At 37.9% G+C, this 21,576-nt stretch overlaps 1 protein-coding gene across 4 annotated transcripts in view; it reads right to left on the bottom strand.

Annotated features, from left to right (window-relative positions):
* PREPL (prolyl endopeptidase like) overlaps positions 1-21,576 on the bottom strand; it is a 54,902-nt gene that overhangs the window by 26,524 nt on the left and 6,802 nt on the right. For all 4 annotated transcript variants that reach the window (XM_027113223.1, XM_027113224.1, XM_027113225.1 and 1 more), the window contains one exon: positions 14-136. In XM_027113223.1, the coding sequence (XP_026969024.1) occupies positions 14-136 (123 nt within the window). The remainder of the gene's footprint in view (positions 1-13; positions 137-21,576) is intronic.

The raw sequence follows: 21,576 nt of genomic DNA, 5'->3' as shown, positions 1-21,576 counted from the left end.
TATGATATCCTACCTCTGCATTGATGATTTCGTATTCTTCTTGTGGCTGTGTTTCTAATTTTGTTCTCACTTTTTCAAATGCATCCATGTTTTCTGAGAGGGATTTTTTGTTTTCTTGTTTAATAGGCAAAAATTCCTGGAAAAAGTTTTATCAGTATGATCATAATATTTCAACTAGGGAGAAAACCTTTGCTTTTTAAAGGTAATTCTTATTTCCTTTTCATTCAAGTACTACAACGTTAGGTCTATACCTATGAAATAATATGCATTTCACAGATCTTAAATGTTTCATAAGCTCAATACATTATTTCCTCTTTTTCATTTAAAAATGTAAACAAGTAAGGTGGATACTTGATGACTATACTATTAATTCAAATGGCTAAGTCCTTAAGATGCAGTAGTACTAAGAAGCGCTGGAAAGTCTTCAGAAATATTATGAGAAAGCAGTAAAGGAAATCCTATGAACGTTTACATATTTAATAGCCAGGTGTGAGAAGTAAAAGTCTACTGAGTTTTATAAAGTACTGAAATACCTCCTAAAAAGGGGAAAATGTCAAAGGGAGAGGAAGACATTATCATTATTAATAAATGTTCACTATTATTTTATTCACAGCAAGAGTTATGACAAAAAGTTTTTCGTACTTTATATCTTCATTAGCCATAATTTTTCTTCTCATGGAGATAAGGAATCCTCCGCATAGAACGGTTTAATAGCTCAAAAGGCAAATTAATGCTTTATAAAACAGAGCTTCTCTTTGAGGTTAAAAAAATATATATATACTCATCTTCAAAAAGGAAAAATAATGGAAAATTAACAAGTAGAGATATAGGTGAAAGCTAAAATAAAGCACTCAGTGTCTTATTAGGAGTATCTAATAAGCTAACAGCTTAAGTAAGTTGATCTCTGGTGAGCATATAAATATCATATGAATTATTAAAATTTGGATAAGGCAAAACCTTAGTTGTCAAATTAAAAAAAGGGTTGAGGGGCTTCCCTGGTGGCGCAGCGGTTGAGAGTCTGCCTGCCAATGCAGGGGACACGGGTTCGTGCCTCGGTCCGGGAAGATCCCACATGCCACGGAGTGCTAGGCTCGTGAGCCATGGCTGCTGAGCCTGCGTGTCCGGAGCCTGTGCTCCGCAACGGGAGAGCCCGCGTGAGAGGCCTCTCAACAGTGAGAGGCCCGCGTACCGCAAAAAGAAGAAAAATAAATAAATAAAGGGTTGAATAATTCAACACTCCACAGGTTTCCCTTGCTTAACGAAAATAATTCTAGCCAAGATTTTAAATGTTAGCTTTCTGCCAAAGATGACAACTGTAGTGATTTGTGCCAGAAAGAGCACTAAGCCTTTGGTTAGGACCTGCAACAGCTGGTAAATATTTATTGCATAAGGGTATCCATGATACTTTACCAACAGTGTAGAGAATGTAAGCTATAAATACAGTTTATATCACAAGGAGTTTACAGTCTAAAATTAAACACAAGAATAAAACAGAAAAATCACCAAAGCAAATTAAATGAAAAAATAATCATTCACAAAGTTTTTTAGAGTTTTTGAGATGCTTTATGATTTGGACTAGATTCACATTACCAACAATGGCTATTACAGTAGTCTAAATCATTCAGTCTCTACTTCAATAATAAAATTAATATGATTAATGATTTGAAATTCAAATTCTAAAGGCTCATTTTTTTTTTTAGTATTTCTACAAAATCTAGTGTTAACCTTTAGTGAGGCAAAATATCTATACCAATAATTTCCTATTATCAACCAAGGCACAAATCAGATCGCTAGAAATCTATCTTGAAACTAGAACTTAGTGGTAGAAGCTACCTTTTCATATCCAGATATATGCTTATCTATTCTGTTAATTCCTATTAGAACTTTTGAAGTACAGTCAGGATGGCTATGAAGAGAGTATCTCTTTCTACTACCCTGCAGCTCCTAGCACATTGTAGGTGAGGAGCTGGGCTCTGTGGTACGTGGGCCTCTCACCGTTGTGGCCTCTCCCGTTGCGGAGCACAGGCTCCGGACACGCAGGCTCAGCGGCCATGGCTCATGGGCCTAGCCGTTCCGCGGCATGTGGGATCTTCCCGGACCGGGGCACGAACCCGTGTCCCCTGCATTGGCAGGCGGACTCTCAACCACTGCGCCACCAGGGAAGCCCGGCTCTGCCACTTTTAAACACCCATTCTTATTGAGAGCCATGGCCAATGCCAGGCTAAGGCAACAGGGCTGGGCCCAATATCTATCCTCCTTAACTTATTTTACACTCTTGATTAACCTTTTTCTGTGTCACAAATCCAAATAAACTGAGCTTACGTGAACCAAAATAACCCTGAAAGCAATAGGATTTTTAATTGCCTTAATAAAATGGAAGTAGAATTCGAGAGTTTTGTAAGTAATTCCTCAAAAGGAATTACTTCCAGGGAAACTGAGATTTTATATAATAATCATAAAGTACTCCAAATTGGTTTTGGTTTAAGTTCTGTCGCCAAGAATACCCACTGGGTGTTTTAAGCTTTCATTTCAATGCCAGCTAGCATTACCATCAGGGTATGCAGCTAAACCTATCCATTTTAGCCAAGTATCTTAATGCAGGGGTTCCCAACCTCTGGGCTGCGAACTGGTACCTGTCTGTGGCCTGCTAGGAAGTGGGCCACACAGCCGGAGGTGAGCGACAGGCGAGCGAGCAAAGCTTCATCTGCTGCTCCCCATCGCTCGCATTAGCACCTGAACCATCCCCCCATCCCCCGTCCATGCAAAAACTGTCTTCCACAAAACTGGTCCCTGGTGCCAAAAAGATTGGGGAACACTGTCTTAATACATGAATAGTCTATTGGTTTTAAGGGAATATACTACCTAAAGGAGCTGAGGTGAGGAGAGCTTTAAATTTTAAGAAAGTTACATGTACAGTATCACTCAATTAGTGGAAAAAAGAAGCATTCCTTCCCACCTTCTGGGTGGCCCACCACAAAACCATTTTACAACGGAAACTCATAAGACAAGAGAATGGAATATGTAAACTTCACATTTTATTAATTTATTTTTTGGCTACACTACGTGGCATGCAGGATCTTAGTTCCCCAACCAGGGATCAAACCTGTGCCCCCTACAGTGGAGGCATGGAGTCAACCACTGGACTGCCAGGAAAGTCTCTGTAAACTTTATTACAGCAAATAATAATGAACTCTAAAAACAGAAAATAGCACAACAGAAGAACAGTGGGCAGCTTTTAGTCAAGATGGTGCCATTAATTAAAGGCTCATTCCAAGTCTGGGGCAGGGAGAGTAAAAAGTAGGCTTAGGTCATTTGTGTCAGAAAGCAAGAAGTGTTCAAAGGTTCATGGAGATGTGTCAAAAGAACACAAAGGCCAGTTTAAAGGGGTTCCTACTAGCCACATCTGGGACAGTTTGAGCATCAAAAACAATAATGACTGTAATTGATTATAATAAACTGAAAAAAATAAAAACAACAATTTAAAAAGAAGCAAAAAACAAAACAGACACCTAACTAAAATAAAAAAAATAAAAAGAGGGTACAAAAATAGGGGGAAACTCTTCTTAACAGAATACTCCCACCTAATAAATGTAGAAAGAATAACAGAAATAGAAAATCATTAGCAACCCCCAGTGAAACAAATGATTAGGGTAAAGATCATCCTTGGTTATTAAACTCATTAGATGAAATGATGTCAGGTAATAAAATATTTGCACAAAGTATTACCTTAAGTCTACTTAGTAACTGCAAAGGGAATAATGGCCTGTTAACAATGGAGAGAACTAGCAGTTATCACCTTAACTGAAATTGTCAAGCTTAGCACCATTAATAATGGGACAAGCTGAGATTACGTGTCTTCCTGAAATAATGTTAATATGAGACATTTCAATTTAAGACAGAAAAAAGAGAAGAGTAAACCTAAAGGAACTAGAAGAAAGGAAATAAAATTAATTTGTTTCAATTAAGTTGATACAGTAACTAACGAGAAGATCAACAAAATAAAAAAGTTGGTTCTTTTAAAAAATGTACTAAGGGGCTTCCCTGGTGGCACAGTGGTTGAAGAGTCCGCCTGCTGATGCAGGGGACGTGGGTTCGTGCCCCGGTCCGGGAGGATCCCACATGCTGCGGAGCGGCTGGGCCTGTGAGCCATGGCTGCTGAGCCTGTGCGTCCGGAGCCTGTGCTCCGCAACAGGAGAGGCCACAACAGTGAGAGGCCTGTGTATCGCAAAAAAAAAAGTACTAAGAAAGACATGTATAGCAAAACTGATTAAAAAAATGATAAAACATTACGAGTGAAAAAAATGGCATAATTACAGATATAGTAAAGATTATTAAAACTTAAAATAACATTCTTTATGCTAATATATTTGAAAACATGATAGAATGGATAATATTGAAGAAAATAAATTACCGAAACCAACTAAAAAAAAAGAAAAGCTGTATAAGCTAATAAATATCAAAGAAATTGATAACTAAGTGTTCCCTTCTTAAAAGAGACACAAAACCCAGATACTTTCAAAGGTAGCTTTCTCTAATCCTCAAGGAAAAGATAATCTCATATGTCAACTATTTAAGAAAAAAAATGCCAACTATTTAAAACTACTCAACTTATTTTATCACGCTAATATAACCCTGACACTAAAACTAGACAGTGACATTAGACAATTAAAAACCAATCTTACTGTAAAATATGGATTGAAAAAACTCTAAAATTCATAAATCAATGCATTTTTAAAAAGCACAAAATAAAAACAATAATAGTAACAATAAAATCCTATGTGACCAAGTAAGATTTACCTTAAGAATGAAAGGATGGTTCAATGTTAGAAAAATCCATCAATCACAAATAAAGGAAATAAATCTTAGGCCCATTTCCATTAATGCAGAAAAAAACAGAAAATAATGCACTTAAAAAATGATAAAAACCTTAAATTAGGAATAGAGGAACTTCCTTGACTTAATAAATGATCTCTCTTTTTTTACACAAAACCATACTAATCATCTGTGAAACTCTTTTCAAGGCTCTTAATTATATTCATTTAAAATATCTAGTTATATTTGCTGCTTATTTTCTTATTCAAAAAGTGACTGTTAAATGAAGGAAACTAATTGTTTCCAATGCTCCCTGCTTCTAATTTGTCTCCTTGAGCCCAGTAAGAGTTTTGCCCTTCTCATTCCACTGACTGCTCTTGTCAAGGTCACTGATGGCCAGAGATATTATGGGGAGGAGAGACAAGATGGCAGAGTAGAAAGATGTGAGCTCACCTCTTCTTATGAAAACACCCAAATCACAACTAACTGCTGAACAACACTGACAAAAAATTCCTGGAACCTACCAAAAAAAAGATATCCTACATCCAAAGACAAAGAAGCCACAACGAGATAGTAGGAGGGGGGCAATCATGATAAATCAAATACCATACCTGACGGGTAGATGACCCACAAACTGGAAAATAATCATACCACAAAAGTTCTCCCACAGGGGCAAAAGTTCTGAGCCCCACATCAGGCTTACCAGCCTGGGCGTCTGGCAAAGGGAGGAGGAGCCCCCAGAGAATCTGGCTTTGAAGGCCAGCAGGTTTTGATAGCAGGAATTCCACAGGACTAGGGGAAACAGAAACTGCACTCTTGGAGGGTGCAAAGTCTCATGTGCACCAGGACCAAGGGAAAAAATAAATGACCTCAAAAGAGCCTGGGCCAGACCTACTGGCTGGTATTGGAGGGTTTTCTGTGGAGGCAGGGGGTGGCTGTGGCTCACTGTGGGGACAAAGACACCGGCAGCAGTAGTTCTGGGGAGTACTCATTGGCGTGAGCCCTACTGGTGGCTGCAATTTTCTCACCAAGACCTGGCCCCACCCAACAGCCTGTAGGCTCCAGTGCTGGGATATGTCAGGTCAAACAACCAACAGGGCAGGAACACATCAGCAGACAGGCTGCTTAAAGTGTTCCTGAGCACAGAGCTTCCTGCTAAACATACCCTTTGACATGGCCCTGCCCACCAGAGGGACAAGACCCAGCCCCACCCACCAATGGGCAGGAACTAGTCCTTCCCACCAGGAAGGCTGGACAAGCCTCTTAGGCTCATCCACCAGCAGGCAGACAGCAGAAACAAGAAGAACTACAATCCTGTAGCCTGTGGAACAGAAACCATAATCACAGAAAGTCAGACAAAATGACATGGCAGAGGAATATGTTCCAAATGAAGGAACAAGATAAAACCGCAGAAGAACATCTAAGTGAAGTGGAGATAGGCAATCTACCTGAAAAAGAGTTCAGAGTAATGATAGTAAAGATGATCCAAGATCTTGGAAAAGGCACAGACTCAGAATATACAAGAAATGTTTAACAAAGAGAAGAACTAAAGAACAAACAAACAGAGATGAACAATAAAATAACTGAAATGAAAAATACACTTGAAGGAATCAATTGCAGAATAACTGAGGCAGAAGAACAGATAAGTGAGCTGGAAGACAGAATGGTGGAAATCACTGCTATGGAACAGAATAAAGAAAAAAGAATGAAAAGAAATGAGGACAGTCTAAGAGACCTCTGAGACAACATTAAAGGCACCAACATTCACATTATAGGGATCCCAGAAGAACAAGACAGAGAGAAGGGACCTGAGAAAATATCTGAAGAGATAATAGCTGAAAACTTCCCTAACGTGGGAAAGGAAACAGTCACTCAAGTCCAAGAAGCACAGAGAGTCCCAGGCAAGATAAACCGAAGGAGGAACATACCGAGACACATAGTAATCAAACTGACAAAAATAAAGACAAAGAAAAAATAATAAAAGCAACAGGGAAGAGCAACAAATAACATACAAGAGAATTCTCATAAGGGTATCAGCTGATTTCTTAGCAGACACTCTGCAAGCCAGAAGGGAGTGGAGGATATATTTAAAGTGATGAAAGGGAAGAACCTACAACCAAGAATGCTCTAATCAGCAAGGCTCTCATTCAGATTCAATGGAGAAATCAAAAGCTTTATAGACAAGCAAAAGCTAAGAGAATTTGGCACCACCAGACCAGCTTTGCAACAAATGCTAAAGGAACTTCTCAAGGTGGAAAAGAAAAGGTTACAACTAGAAACAAGAAAATTAAGAATGGAAAAGCTCACTGGTAAAGGCAAACATACAGTAAAGGTAGGAAATGATCCACATACAAATATGATATCAAAACCAGCAATCGTGAGGAGAGTACAAATGCAGAATATTGGAAATGGATTTGAAATTAAAAGACCAGCAACTTAAAACAATCTAGTTTACATATAGACTGCTACATCAAAACCTCATGGTAACTGCAAACTGAAAATCTACAATAGATATACCACAAAAAAGAAAAAGGAATCCAAACACAACAGTAAAGTTAGTCATCAAATCACAAGAGAACAAAAGAGGAAGGGTCGAAAAAAGACCTACAAAAACAAATCCAAAACAATTAACAAAATGGCAATAAGAACATACATGTCGATAATTACTTTAAATGTAAATGGATTAAATGATCCAACAAAAGACAAAGACTGGCTAAATGGATACAAGAATAAGACCCATCTATATGCTGTCTACAAGAGATCCACTTCAGATCTAGGGACACATACAGACTGAAAGTGAGGAGATGGAAAAAGCTATCCCATGCAAATGGAAATAAAAGAATGCTGGAGTAGCAATACTCATATCAGACTAAATAGACTTTAAAATAAAGAATGTTACAAGAGACAAGGAAGGATACTACATAATGATCAAGGGATCAATCCAAGAAAAAGATATACCAATTATAAATATACATGCACCCAACATAGGAGCACCTCAATAAATAAGGCAACTGCTAACAGCTGTAAAAGAGGAAATCAACAGTAACACAATAGTGGGGGACTTTAACACCCCACTTTCATCAATGGACAGATGATCCAGACAGAAAATCAATAAGGAGACACAGGCCTTAAATGACACATTAGACCAGATGAACTTAATTGATATTTACAGAGCATTCCATCCAAAAGCAGCAGAATACACATTCTTCTCCAGTACCCATGGAACACTCTCCAGGACTGATCACATGGTGGGCCACAAAGTGAACCTTGGTAATTTAAGAAAACTGAAATTGTACCAAGAATCTTTTCCAACTACAATGCTAGGAAAAGAAAACTGTAAAACAAAACAAAACAAAAAACTGTAAAAAACACAAACACGTGGAGACTAAACAATATGCTACTAAACAACTAATGGATCACTGAAGAAATCAAAGAGGAAATCAAAAAATACCTAGAGACAAATAAAAACAAAAGCATGCCAATCCAAAACCTATGGGACGCAACAAAAGCAGTCTTAAGAGAGAAGTTGATAGCAATAAAATCTTACCTCAGGAAACAAGAAAATCTCAAATAAACAACCTAACCTCACACCTAAAGCAAATAGAGAAAGAAGAACAAACAAAACCCAAAGTTAGTAAAAGAAATCATAAAGATCAGAGAATAAATAAATGAAATAGAGACAAAGAAAACAACAGAAAAGATCAATGAAACTAAAAGCTAGTTCTATGAAAAGATAAACAAAATTGATAAACCTTTAACCAGACTCCTCAAGAAAAAAAGGTAGAGGGCTCAAATCAATAAAATTAGAAATGAAAAAGGAGAAGTTACAATGGACACCACAGAAATACAAGGGATCATAATAGACTACTACAAGCAACTATATGCCAATAAAATGGACAACCTAGAAGAAATGGACAAATTCTTAGAAAGGTACAATCTCCCAAGACTGACCCAGGAAGAATGGAAAATATGAACAGACCAATCACAAGTAGTGAAATTGAAATCTGTGATTAAAAAACTCCCAACTAACAAAAGTCCAGGACCAGATGGCTTCACAGGTGAATTCTATCAAACATTTAGAGAAGAGTTAACACCTATCCTTCTGAAACTCTTCCAAAAAACTGCAGAGGAAGGAACACTCCCAAACTCATTCTACGAGGCCACCATCACCCTAATACCAAAATCAGACAAAGATAACACAAAAAAAGAAAATTACAGGCCAGTATCACTGATTAAGATAGATGCTAAAATCTTCAACAAAATATTTGCAAACTGAATCCAACGATATATTAAAAGGATAATACACCATGAAAAAGTGGGGTTTATCCCAGGGATGCAAGGATTTTTCAATATCCACAAAACAATCAGTATGACACACCACATCAACAAATTAAAGAATAAAAAAACATGATCATCTCAATAGAAAAAGCTTTTGACAAAATTCAACACCCATTTATGATGATAAGTCTCCAGAAAGTGGGTATAGAGAGAACATACTTCAACATAATAAAGGCCATATATGTCAAAACTATAGCTAATATCAAACTCAGTGGGGAAAAGCTGAAAGTATTTCCTCAAAGATCAGGAACAAGACAAAGATGTCCACTCTTGTCACTTTCATTCAACACAGTTTTGGAAGTCCTAGGCATGGCAATCAGAGAAGAAAAAGAAATACAAGGAATCCAAATCAGAAAAGAAGAAGTAAAACTGTCACTGTTGCAGATGACATGATGCTATCCATAGAAAATTCTGAATAAGCTACCAGAAAACTACTAGAGCTCATCAATGAATTCAGTAAAGTTGCAGGATACAAAATTAATACCTAGAAATCTACTGCATTTCTATGCAGTAACAACAAAAGATCAGAAAGAGAAATTAAAGAAACAATCCCATTTACTCTTGCATCAAAAATAATATATAGGAATAAACCTACCTAAGGAGACAAAAGATCTATAACCACATAACTATAGGACACTGATGAAAGAAATCGAAGATGACACAGATGGAAAGACACACCATGCTCTTAGATTTTAAGAATCAATACTGTCAAAATGACTATACTACCAAGGCAATCTACAGATTCAATGCAATCCCTATCAAATTACCAACGGTATTTTGCACAGAACTAGAAGAAATAATTTTAAAATTTGTATGGAGACACAAAAGACCCTGAATAGCCAAAGCAATCTTGAGAAAGAAAAACAGAGCTGGAGGAATCAGGCTTCCTGACTTCAAATTATACTGCAAAGCTACGGTAATCAAGACAGTATGGTACTGGCACAAAAACAGAAATATAGATCAATGGAACAGGATAGAAAGCCCAGAGATAAACCCATGCGCCGATGGTCAACTTATCTACAACAAAGGAGGAAAGACTACACAATGGAGAAAAGACAGTCTCTTCAATAAATAGTGCTGGGAAAACTGGACAGCTACATGTAAAAGAATGAGATTAGAACATTCTTTAACACCATACATAATAATAAACTCAAAATGGATTAAAGACCTAAATGTAACAGCAGATACTATAAAACTCTTAGAGGAAAACATAGGCAGAACACCCTTTGACATAAATCGCAGCAATATCTTTTTCAATCCATCTCCTAGAGTCATGGAAATAAAAACAAAAATAAACAAATGGGACCTAATTAAACTCAAAAGCTTTTGCACAGCAAAGGAAACCATAAACAAAACGAAAAGACAACCCACAGAATGGGAGAAAATATTTGCAAAGATGCGATCAACAAGGGATTAATCTCCAAACTTACAAACAGCTCATGTGGCTCAATATCAAAAAAACAAACAACCCAATCAAAAAATGGGCAGAAGACCTAAATAGACATTTCTCCAAAGACATACAGGTGGCCAAGAGGCACATGAAAAGATGCTCAACATCACTAATTATTAGAGAAATGCACACCAAAACTACAATGAGATATCACCTCACACCAGTCAGAATGGTCATCATCAAAAGTCTACAGGGCTTCCCTAGTGGCGCAGTGGTTGAGAGTCCGCCTGCCGATGCAGGGGACATGGGTTCATGTCCCAGTCTGGGAAGATCCCACATGCTGCAGAGCGGCTAGGCCCATGAGCCATGGCCGCTGAGCCTGCGCGTCCGGAGCCTGTGCTCCGCAATGGGAGAAGCCACAAGAGTGAGAGGCCTGCGTACCGTAAAAAAAAAAAAAAAAAAAAAAAAGTCTACAAACAATAAATGCTGGAGAGGGTATGAAGAAAAGGGAACCCTCCTACACTGTTGGTGGGAATGTAAATTGGTACAGCCACAATGGAGAACAATATGGAGGTTCCTTAAAAAAACTAAAAATAGAGCTACCATATGATCAAGCAATCCCACTCCTGGGCATATATCTGGAGAAAACCATGGTTTGAAAGGATGCATGCACCCCAATGTTCATTGCAGTGCTGTTTACAATAGCCAAGAATGGAAGCAACCTTAATGCCCATCGACAGAGGAATGGATAAAGAAGATGTGGTACATATATACATTGGAATATTATTCAGCCATTAAAAAGAATGAAATAGTGCCATTTGTAGCAACATGGATGGACCCAGAGATTATCATACTAAGTGAAGTCAGACAGAGAAAGGCAAATATCATACCACATCACTTATATGCGGAATCTTAAAAAAATGATACAAGGGTCTTCCCTGGTGGCGCAGTGGTTGAGAGTCCGCCTGCCGATGCAGGGGACACGGGTTCGTGCCCCGGTCCGGGAGGATCCCACATGCCGCAGAGCGGCTGGGCCCGTGGGCCATGGCCGCTGAGCCTGCGCGTCCGGAGCCTGTGCTCCGCAACGGGAGAGGCCACAACAGTGAGAGGCCCACATACCGCAAAAAAATTAAAAAAAAAAAAAAATGATACAAATGAACTTATTTCCAAACTGAAACAGACTCACAGACTTAGAAAACAAACTTATCGTTTGGGACTTCCCTGGTGGCGCCACAAAGAATCTTCCTGTCAATGCAGGGGGCATGGGTTCGATCCCTGGTCTGGGAAGATCCCACATGCTGTGGAGCAACTAAGCCTGTTCGCCACAACTATGGAGCCTGAGCTCTAGAGCCCACGCTCCACAACTACTGAAGCCCAGGTGCCCTACAGCCTATGAGCCACAACTACTGAGCCCACGCGCCACAACTACGAAGCGTGCGTGCCGCGACTACTGAGCTCACGTGCTGCAACTACTGAAGCCCGCATGCCTAGAGCCCGTGCTCTGCAATAAGAGAAGCCACCACAATGAGAAGCCCATGCACTGCAACGAGAAGTCCACGCCCTGCGACAAACAGTAGCCCCCATTCACCACAACTAGAGAAAAGCCCGCACGCAGCAACGAAGACCCAATGCATCCAAAAAATAAATAACATTTTTTAAAAAAAGAAAAACTTATGGCTAACCAAGGGGAAAGGTGGGTGGGGGGAGGGATAAATTGGGAGTTTGGGATTGACATATACACACTACTATATTTAAAATAGATAACAAACAAGGACAGTACAGGGAACTCTGCTCAATATTCTGTAATAACCTAAGTGTGAAAAGAATCTGAAAAAGAATAGATACATGTATAACTGAATCATTTTGCTGTACACCTGAAACACAACACTGTTAATGAACTATACTCCAATATAAAATAATTTAAAAAAATAAGATATTACTTCATTAAAAAAAAAGGTCACTGACGGCCACTACATCACAAAGTACAAATGTTAATTCTAGGTATTCACAGTACTTGACCTATCAGCATTATGAAACAGTTGATCACCTCCTCCTCCTAAAAACACTTTTCTTCACTTGGCTTCCAGGACACCTCATTCTCATTGTTTGCCTCCTATCTCACTGGCCCTTCTCAGTGTCTTTAGCTAGTTCCTACTCAACTCCTTGGCTCTTACCATCAAAATACTCTGGACCACTTCTTTATCTATAGTGTACACTAATTCCTTTGGTGATCTCATCCAGTCTCATGACCTTAAAAGCTATTTATGTGCAGAGGACTCCTAAAGTTATATGTCTAACAAGTATGTCAAAAAATGTCCAAAACTGAACATCCAACTTCCCCATGTTCCCTCTCCCCACAAAAATCTCCTGTTCTGTAGGCAATCTTTCCTATTTTCATAAATAACTCTTTCCAAGCTCCTCATGCTTGAAAGTATTAGTCTTCTTTGTCTTTCTCTCTTGCCACAATCAAGTGATCTGCAAACCTTGTCAATTCTACTTTCAAGATATATCTAGAATCTGACCACTTCTCACCTTGTACTATGCTGGTGGTACCAGTATCGTTTCTCCTTTGGATTACTGCAATAGCCAAAATGCTCTGTTTCTACCTCTATCTTCCATAGTCTATTTTCAACAAAGGAACTAGAGTGAGCCTGAAGTCAGATTATATCACTCCTTCACTCAAAACCCCATCCAATGGTTTTCCCATCTCACTCAAGAGGAAAAATCCTTATAATGGTCTGCAAGAGCCTCAAGGATCTTGCCTCATTACCTTGCTGACCTCATCTGCTACTACATTCTTCCCTTAACCACCTACTCTGAGCCACACTGGCCCTTTGATGTTTCTTGAATATGTTAGGCTTGCTCCCACCTTACTTTCTTAGAACTTACTGTGCCCTATGCCCAAACACCTACTTGAAGCTATTGCTCAAATGTCATCTCAGTTAGGCTTGCCTTGACCACTCCACTAAAATCACAGTTCACCCTATCCCAACATGGCCTATCTAATATTTCCTTGTCCTATTTTATTTTTCATTGTACTTATTGCTTCTGACATACTTTATATTTTACTCACATATTTTTTTTATTCTTTCTCTATCCCTAGAAGTAGAATGATAAGCTCCATGAAGGCAGGTATCTTTGTTTCCTTTGCTCAATGCTATATACCCAATGGGTAGAATGATGCATAGCAGGTGTTCAACATATAATTGCTGAATTGAATGAAACACAGAGAGCACAAAACATAAAAATTTAAAGACTTATTTAACAAAAGATATCATAAACAAAGTGAAAAGAGCACAAATATAGAGAAGATATCTATGCACAAATAAAAGACAAAGGATATGTAAAAACCTCCTATGAATCAGTAAGAAAAAGACAAACTCAATAGGAAAAATGGTCAAACATCATCAATAAGCAATTCAGGAAGACAAAACCAATGATGTCAATAAACATGAAGAGATGCTCAACCTCATTATTAGGGCAATGAAAATTAAGCAATAATGACATACTATTTACCCATCAGCAGGGCAAAAAGGTCTGATAATATCAAATGTTATTCAAGATATAGAGATAGGATTCTTATATATCCCTTTCTATCTTGAGTGTAAGATAGTTCTATCAATTCAGAAATTAATTTAACAAGAAACATTAGGATGTGAATACAATTAGGAATTCCAATTCTAGATATAGACTCTAGAGAAAGACAAGCACACATGGATAAGGAGATACATACAAGATTGTGCTCTGCAGCTTTTTTCTTGGGTAAGTCTGGAAATTGGAAACAACCTACATGCTTGTCCAAAGAAAACAGATTAATTGTGGCATATCATAGAATATTACGCAGCAGTTGTAAAAAATGAGACAGATACATATATTAATGTGGAACTTCAAAATCAGAATGTTGAATAGCAAAGCAAGTTATACAATTGTATGTACATTATTTACCTAAAAAAAACATGCAAAACAATATTATATATGATCAGTGGATACAAATATATATGCTATCAAATTACATAAAAATACAATGGGGCTTCCCTGGTGGCGCAGTGGTTGAGAGGCCGCCTGTCAATGCAGGGAACATGGGTTCGTGCCCCGGTCCGGGAAGATCCCACATGCCGCGGAACGGCTGGGCCCGTGAGCCATGGCTGCTGAGCCTGCACGTCCAGAGGCTGTGCTCCGCAATGAGAGAGGCCACAACAGTGAGAGGCCCGCGTACCACAAAAAAAAAAAAAAAAAAAAAGAATGGAAAAAGGTTAAGGACAATGATCACCACTGGGGAGGTAAGGAAGATAATGTGATCAGGGAAGTACATAGGAGTCTTCAAATACATCTAACTTTTCTGGTTAAGAAAAAAGTCACACTGAGTAGTGGATACATGGGTATTTGCTATGGTATTCTCTCTCTCTTTGTATATATCTGTAGTGACTTATAATAAAAGATATTTAAAAGAAAGGTGATGTGAATCAAGTTACCTGAGGTTTGGTTCTGACTCCATTAATTTTTATAATTTTTTAAAATTTTATCTTGGGCTCAGTGACTTTAGTTTTTTCATTTGTAAAGAAAGAACTCACACATTTCCTGATTTCAAAACTTACTAGAATGTTATGGCAATCAAGAGTGTAGTACTGGCCTAAGGACAGACATACAGATCAACAGGATATAACAGTCCAGAAATAAATCCTTACATTTATGGTCAGTAGATTTTTGATAAGCGTGCTAAGAAAATTCGATGGGAAAAGAACAGTCTTTTCAACAAATGATGCTGGGCTAAGTGGATATTCACAAGCAAAAGAATGAAGTCAAACTCTGACCCCTCATAGCACGTACAAAAAATAAATTCAAAATAGACCAAAGACCTAAAGAAAGCTCAGATTAGATGATTTCTTTAGTCTTTCTTCAAGCAGTAAAATTTATGGTTACATGAAAAGAAAATATCATTCATTCAACTATTAACTCATCCACAAACATTTACTGGTTATCTAGTATGTGGCAGTCATTAATGCTACGTGTTGGGCATATAAAGATGTACATTGTAAAATTTTGTCTTCAGGGACTTACCAATGTAATGGAAAGAGGAAAAAAATTTAAATAATAATAATTATATAATAATAATAAGTAGCACAGAAGTAAACACAGTGTCATGCCTTTTATGGCTTCAACCACTACCTATACATGGACCACTCTTCCCAACTTCCAGACTCATATATCCAGCTGATGAGTAAAGTCTCCAAATCAGTAGTGAGTTACATTTACTCCTTCTCCTTCCTCACCCTTAACATCTGAGTAACGGTAAGGCTATACATGTGACTGTGAAATAAGTCTGTTCGAAACATAAAGATGATCCACATGTGTTTTCAAATGTTGTGATTTTGAAAAGTTAACATGATGTCTATCCCAGTTAAGGGGGATATCACCCTGCAATCAAATACAGTAAGAAATCGGAGGGAATTCCCTGGCGGTTCAGCAGTTAGGACTCGGTGCTTTCACTCCCATGGCCCAGGTTCAATCCCTGGTTGGGGAACTCTACTAAGTGGGATAAATAAAGATCAGAGTAGCTTTGTGTCAGTTTAGGTCAGGTTTTGCAAAAAAAAATAATAAGTAAATATTTTTGTAAGGGACTTCTGGATTTAAGAATCCAAATAGATCAGAGATTATCACCCTATGTTCTCTATTATTCTACTAAAATGCCCCAAATAAAATATAATCACTGTAACTGTGAAGTTTGACTGATTCTATCTCTTCAATCCTCCCTCAAATCTTACACTTCTCTCCATTTTTCTGGCTATGTCCTTAGTTTAGGCTCTCATCTTCATTCACCTTACTGACAAGGCCTCCTACTTCCAATCTATTTTCTGCAATTCTGTCAGAGGGATTCTTCTAAAATGCAAATCTGATTGCATCTACATTTTTCAATGACTTTCTATTGCTTTTAGGATGCAGTTCAAATTTCTCACAAGATTTACACAACTGCCTATACATGATCCGGCCCCTGCTTACTTTTTCTGGTTCATCTTTGACCATTTTGGCTACAGTACTTGTAGGGATTGCCCTCTCTCGATGTGGGGCTCTTACAAATGTTGCTCCCTATGCCTGGTATTTCCTTAACTACACTCTCAGTTCTTTCTATTTTGTCTAGCTCAATCCTTTATTTGGGGACTTAGGTTCAAGAATTACACTGCAATCCACAAAATGGCATTCTATAAAATAGATGTAGGCCCCTATTTATGGGGACAGTCATTCACTCAACAGTATTTACTACTATGTCATGCACTGTCTCAGACAATAGGGAAGCATTATGGAACTGACGACACGGACCCTGCCCTTATGGAATTTACATTTCAGCTGCAAAGACAAAACAAAAAAGGACACTGAAGTAATAACTGTGGTAAAGTAGTGAGAAGGAAACAAGGTTAAGGTAAAAAATGAGCTTCAGTTACTTTGATTACCATGGTCAGAAATGGCCTTTCTCAGGAGGTAACATTTAATCAAGACATAAAATAGGAAAACGAACTAGACATGCAGGTGTGAATGGGATTAGGGATTCGTATGTAAAGGTCCTGAAATAGATGGGAAAGAGTTCTGTTCTTTGATCCAGGAGATGACCGTTGTAGCTTGACCAAAGTGAATGTGGGCAAAGTGGCAAGAAATGAGATCGGGGCTAGATCTTGCAGAGTCTTGGGGAACAAGACTAGGAAAATGGAGTTTATGTTTATGGGTTAAGAACTTCTGGAAAGGTTTTAAGCTACAAAGTGACATGAGTTAATTTATATTTTAAGATCACTCTTCTAAATGTATGAAAATGTGTTGGAAGGGAAGATGCAAGCAAGAAACCTAGTTAGGTAGCTTCACCAGTTGTCCAGGTGAGTGATGATGGTATAGATGGAGAAATATGGAAGATTCACCATACATTTTAGAGGTTAATGCAATGTGTTTCTGAAAGCATGTCAGACATGATGGTATACATGACTTGGAGTATATGAATATTTAATTAGAAAGACTATAACTAGCACATCAGACTGGTGACTTACTATTATTCCTTGGGATGAGACAAGTTGGTTAAACAAAAATAATTAAGTAAATAACAGGCTAGGTGGTATAGTGTCATGGTAAAAATCACAAAGCTTGTTTGGTATGCACTGTTAACGGATGTGATGGCAGGGTAAAGGAACAGAAGGAATAAAATATGGTTCCCCATGTTCTGCCTTGAACAACTGAGTACAGAGCCATGAGATAAAGAGGAGCTGAGTCAGCGCTGGGAGAGCTGAAGTTCAACTGTGGACAGTTTGAGAAGTCAGTAAGATGTCCAACTGGAGATTAATTCTGTGCAGCACAGAGGTGAGTCTGGGATGAAAATAATAACTGCTATGGTACTAAGTCCATGTGAATGGAAAAAATTACTTAGGAAGAAATTAAGGAGAGAAAAAAGCGCCAGGACCAAGCCCTGAGAAACTTCGCAGTTGAGAAGTTATATGGAAGCAAAGTTAGAAAAGGAGATTGAGAAGGTTTGCTTTGTAAAGTAGGAGAAAAACCAGGAAAACGTGGAGTCAAGAGGCCAAAAGAGTGTTTCAAGGAGGGAATGGTCAAGCATGTCAAATTTGCTGAGAGCACCTCTGAGATGAGGAAAGGGAAGTGTCTACTAGGTTGAAATATATTACATCTTTGGTGACAATGACAGAGGTTTTAATGGAGGAGGGGAGCCGTACTACAGCAGGTTAAAGAGTAAATGGAAACTGGAGAAAAAAACAAAAAATAAAGAAGTGGAAGCTACATACAATTCTGCAGCCTGTGGAACAAAAACCACATTCACAGAAAGATAGACAAGATGAAAAGGCAGAGGGCTATGTACCAGTTGATGGAACAAGAAAAAACCCTGGAAAAACAACTAAACAAAACGGAGATAGGCAATCTTCCAGAAAGAGAATTCAAAATAATGACAGTGAAGATGATCCAGGACATCGGAAAAAGAATGGAGGCAAAGGTTGAGAAGATGCAAGAAGTGTTTAATAAAGATCTAGAAGAATTAAAGAAAAAACAAACAGAGATGAAGAATACCATAACTGAAATGAAAAACACACTAGAAGGAATCAATAGCAGAATAACTGAGGCAGAAGAACGGATAAGTGACCTAGAAGACAGAATGGTGGAATTCACTGCTGCAGAACAGAATAAAGAAAAAAGAACGAAGACAGCCTAAGAGACCTCTGGGACAACATTAAATGCAACAACATTCGCATTATAGGGGTCCCAGAAGGAGAAGAAAAAGAGAGAAAAGATGCAAGAAAATATTTGGAAACATTATAGTCGAAAACTTCCCTAACGTGGGAAAGGAAACAGCCACCCAAGTCCAGGAAGCGCAGAGAGTCCCATACAGGATAAACCCAAGCAGAAACATGCCGAGACACATAGTAATCAAATTGGCAAAAATTAAAGACAAAGAAAAATTACTGAAAGCAGCAAGGGAAAAACAACAAATAACATACAAGGGAACTACCATAAGGTTAACAGCTGATTCTCAGCAGAAACTCTACAAGCCAGAGGGAGTGGCATGATATACTTAAAGTGATGAAAGGGAAGAACCTACCACCAAGATTACTCTACCAGCAAGGATCTCATTCAGATTCGATGGAGAAATCAAAAGCTTTACAGACAAGCAAAAGCTAAGAGAATTCAGCACCACTAAACCAGCTCTACAACAAATGCTAAAGGAACTCCTCTAAGTGGGAAACACAAGAGAAGAAAAGGACCTACAAAAACAAACCCAAAACAATTAAGAAAATGGTCATAGGAACATACATATCAATAATTACCTTAAACGTGAATGGATTAAGTGCTCCAACCAAAAGACACAGGCTTGCTGAATAGATACAAATACAAGACCCATATATATGCTGTCTACAAGAGACCCATTTCAGACCTAGGGACACATACAGACTGAAAGTGAGGGGATGGAAAAAGATATTCCATGCAAATGGAAATCAAAAGAAAGCTGGAGTAACAATACTCATATCAGATAAAATAGACTTTAAAATAAAGAATGTTACAAGAGACAAGGAAGGATACTACATAATGGTCAATGGATCAATCCAAGAGGAAGATATACCAATTATAAATAAACATGCACCCAACATAGGAGCACCTCAATATATAAGGCAATTACTAACAGCTCTAAAATAGGGAATCGACAGTAACACAATAATAGCGGGGGACTTTATCACCTCACTTACACCAATGGACAGATGAACCAACAAAAAATTAATAAGGAAACACAAGCTTTAAATGACACAACAGACCAAATAAATTTAATTGATGTTTATAGGACATTCCATCCAAAAACAGCAGATTACACTTTCTTCTCAACTGTGTATGGAACATTCTCCAGGATAGATCACATCTTGGATCACAAATCAAGCCACAGTAAACTTAAGAAAAATGAAATCATATCAAGGATCTTTTCTGACCACAACGCTATAAGATTAGAAATGAATTACAAGGAAAAAACGTAAAACACACAAACACATGGAGGCTAAACAATACGTTACTAAATAACCAAGAGATCACCGAAGAACTCAGAGGAAATCAAAAAATACCGAGTGACAAATGACAATGAAAACACGATGATCCAAAACCTATGGCTGCAGCAAAAGCAGTTCTGAGAGGGAAGTTTACAGCTATACAAGCCTACCTCAAGGAACAAGAAAAATGTTAAATAAACAATCTAACCTTACACCTATGGGAACTAGAGAAAGAAGAACAAACAAACCCAAAGTTAGCAGAAGGAAAGTAATCATAAAGATCAGAGCAGAAATAAATGAAAAAGAAATGAAGGAAACAGTAGCAAAGATCAATAAAAGTAAAAGCTGGTTCATTAAGAAGATAAACAAAATTGATAAACCATTCGCCAGACTCATCAAGAAAAAGAGGGAGAGGACTCAAATCAATAAAATTAGAAATGAAAAAGGAGAAGTTACAACAGACACCACAGAAATACAAAGCATACTAAGAGACTACTACAAGCAACTCTATGCCAATAAAACAGACAACCTGGAAGAAATGGACAAATTCTTAGAAAGGTGTAACCTTCCAAGACTGAACCAGGAAGAAATAGAAAATATGAACAGACCAATCACAAGTAATGAAACTGAAACTGTGATTAAAAATCTTCTAACCAACAAAAGTCCAGGACAAAATGGCTTCACAGGTGAATTCTATGAAACATTTAGAGAAGAGCTAACACCCATTCTTCTCAAACTCTTCTAAAAAATTGCAGAGGAAGGAACACTCCCAACCCCATTCTACGAGGCTACCATCACCCTGATACCAAAACCTGACAAAGATGTCACAAAAAAAGGAAATTACAGACCAATATCACTGATGAATATAGATGCAAAAATCCTCAACAAAATACTAGCAAACAGAATCCAACAACACACTAAAAGGATCATACACCATGATCAAGTGGGAATTATCCCAGGGATGCAAGGAGTCTTCAATATATGCAAATCAATCAATGTGATACACCATATTAACAAATTGAAGAATAAAACCCATATGATCATATCGATAGATACCGAAAAAGGTTTTGACAAAATTCAACACCCATTTATGATAAAAACTCTCCAGAAAGTGGGCATAGAGGGAACCTACCTCAACAAAATAAAGGCAATATATGACAAACCCACAGCCAACATCATTCTCAATGGTGAAAAACTGAAAGCATTTCCTCTAAGATCAGGGTCAAGACAAGGATGTCCACTCTCACCACTATTATTCAACATAGTTTTAGAAGTCCTAGCCACGGCAACCAGAGTACAAAAAGAAATAAAAGGAATGCAAATTGGGAAAGACGTAAAACTCTCACTGTTTGCAGATGATATGATACTATACATAGAGGATCCTAAAGATGCCACCAGAAAACTATTAGAGCTAATCAATGAATTTGGTAAAGTTGCAGGATACAAAATTAATGCACAGCAATCTCTTGCATTCCGATACACTAATGATGAAAAATCTGAAAGAGAAATTAAGGAAACACTCCC

This window comes from Aethalodelphis obliquidens, unplaced genomic scaffold (assembly GCF_003676395.1).
Source record: "Aethalodelphis obliquidens isolate GAN/ISIS:26980383/991018 unplaced genomic scaffold, ASM367639v1 scaffold12, whole genome shotgun sequence".
NCBI classification, from domain to species: Eukaryota; Metazoa; Chordata; class Mammalia; order Artiodactyla; family Delphinidae; genus Aethalodelphis; species Aethalodelphis obliquidens.
Note: the sequence above shows the minus strand (reverse complement) of the source record. Positions and strands in the feature narration are given on the sequence as shown.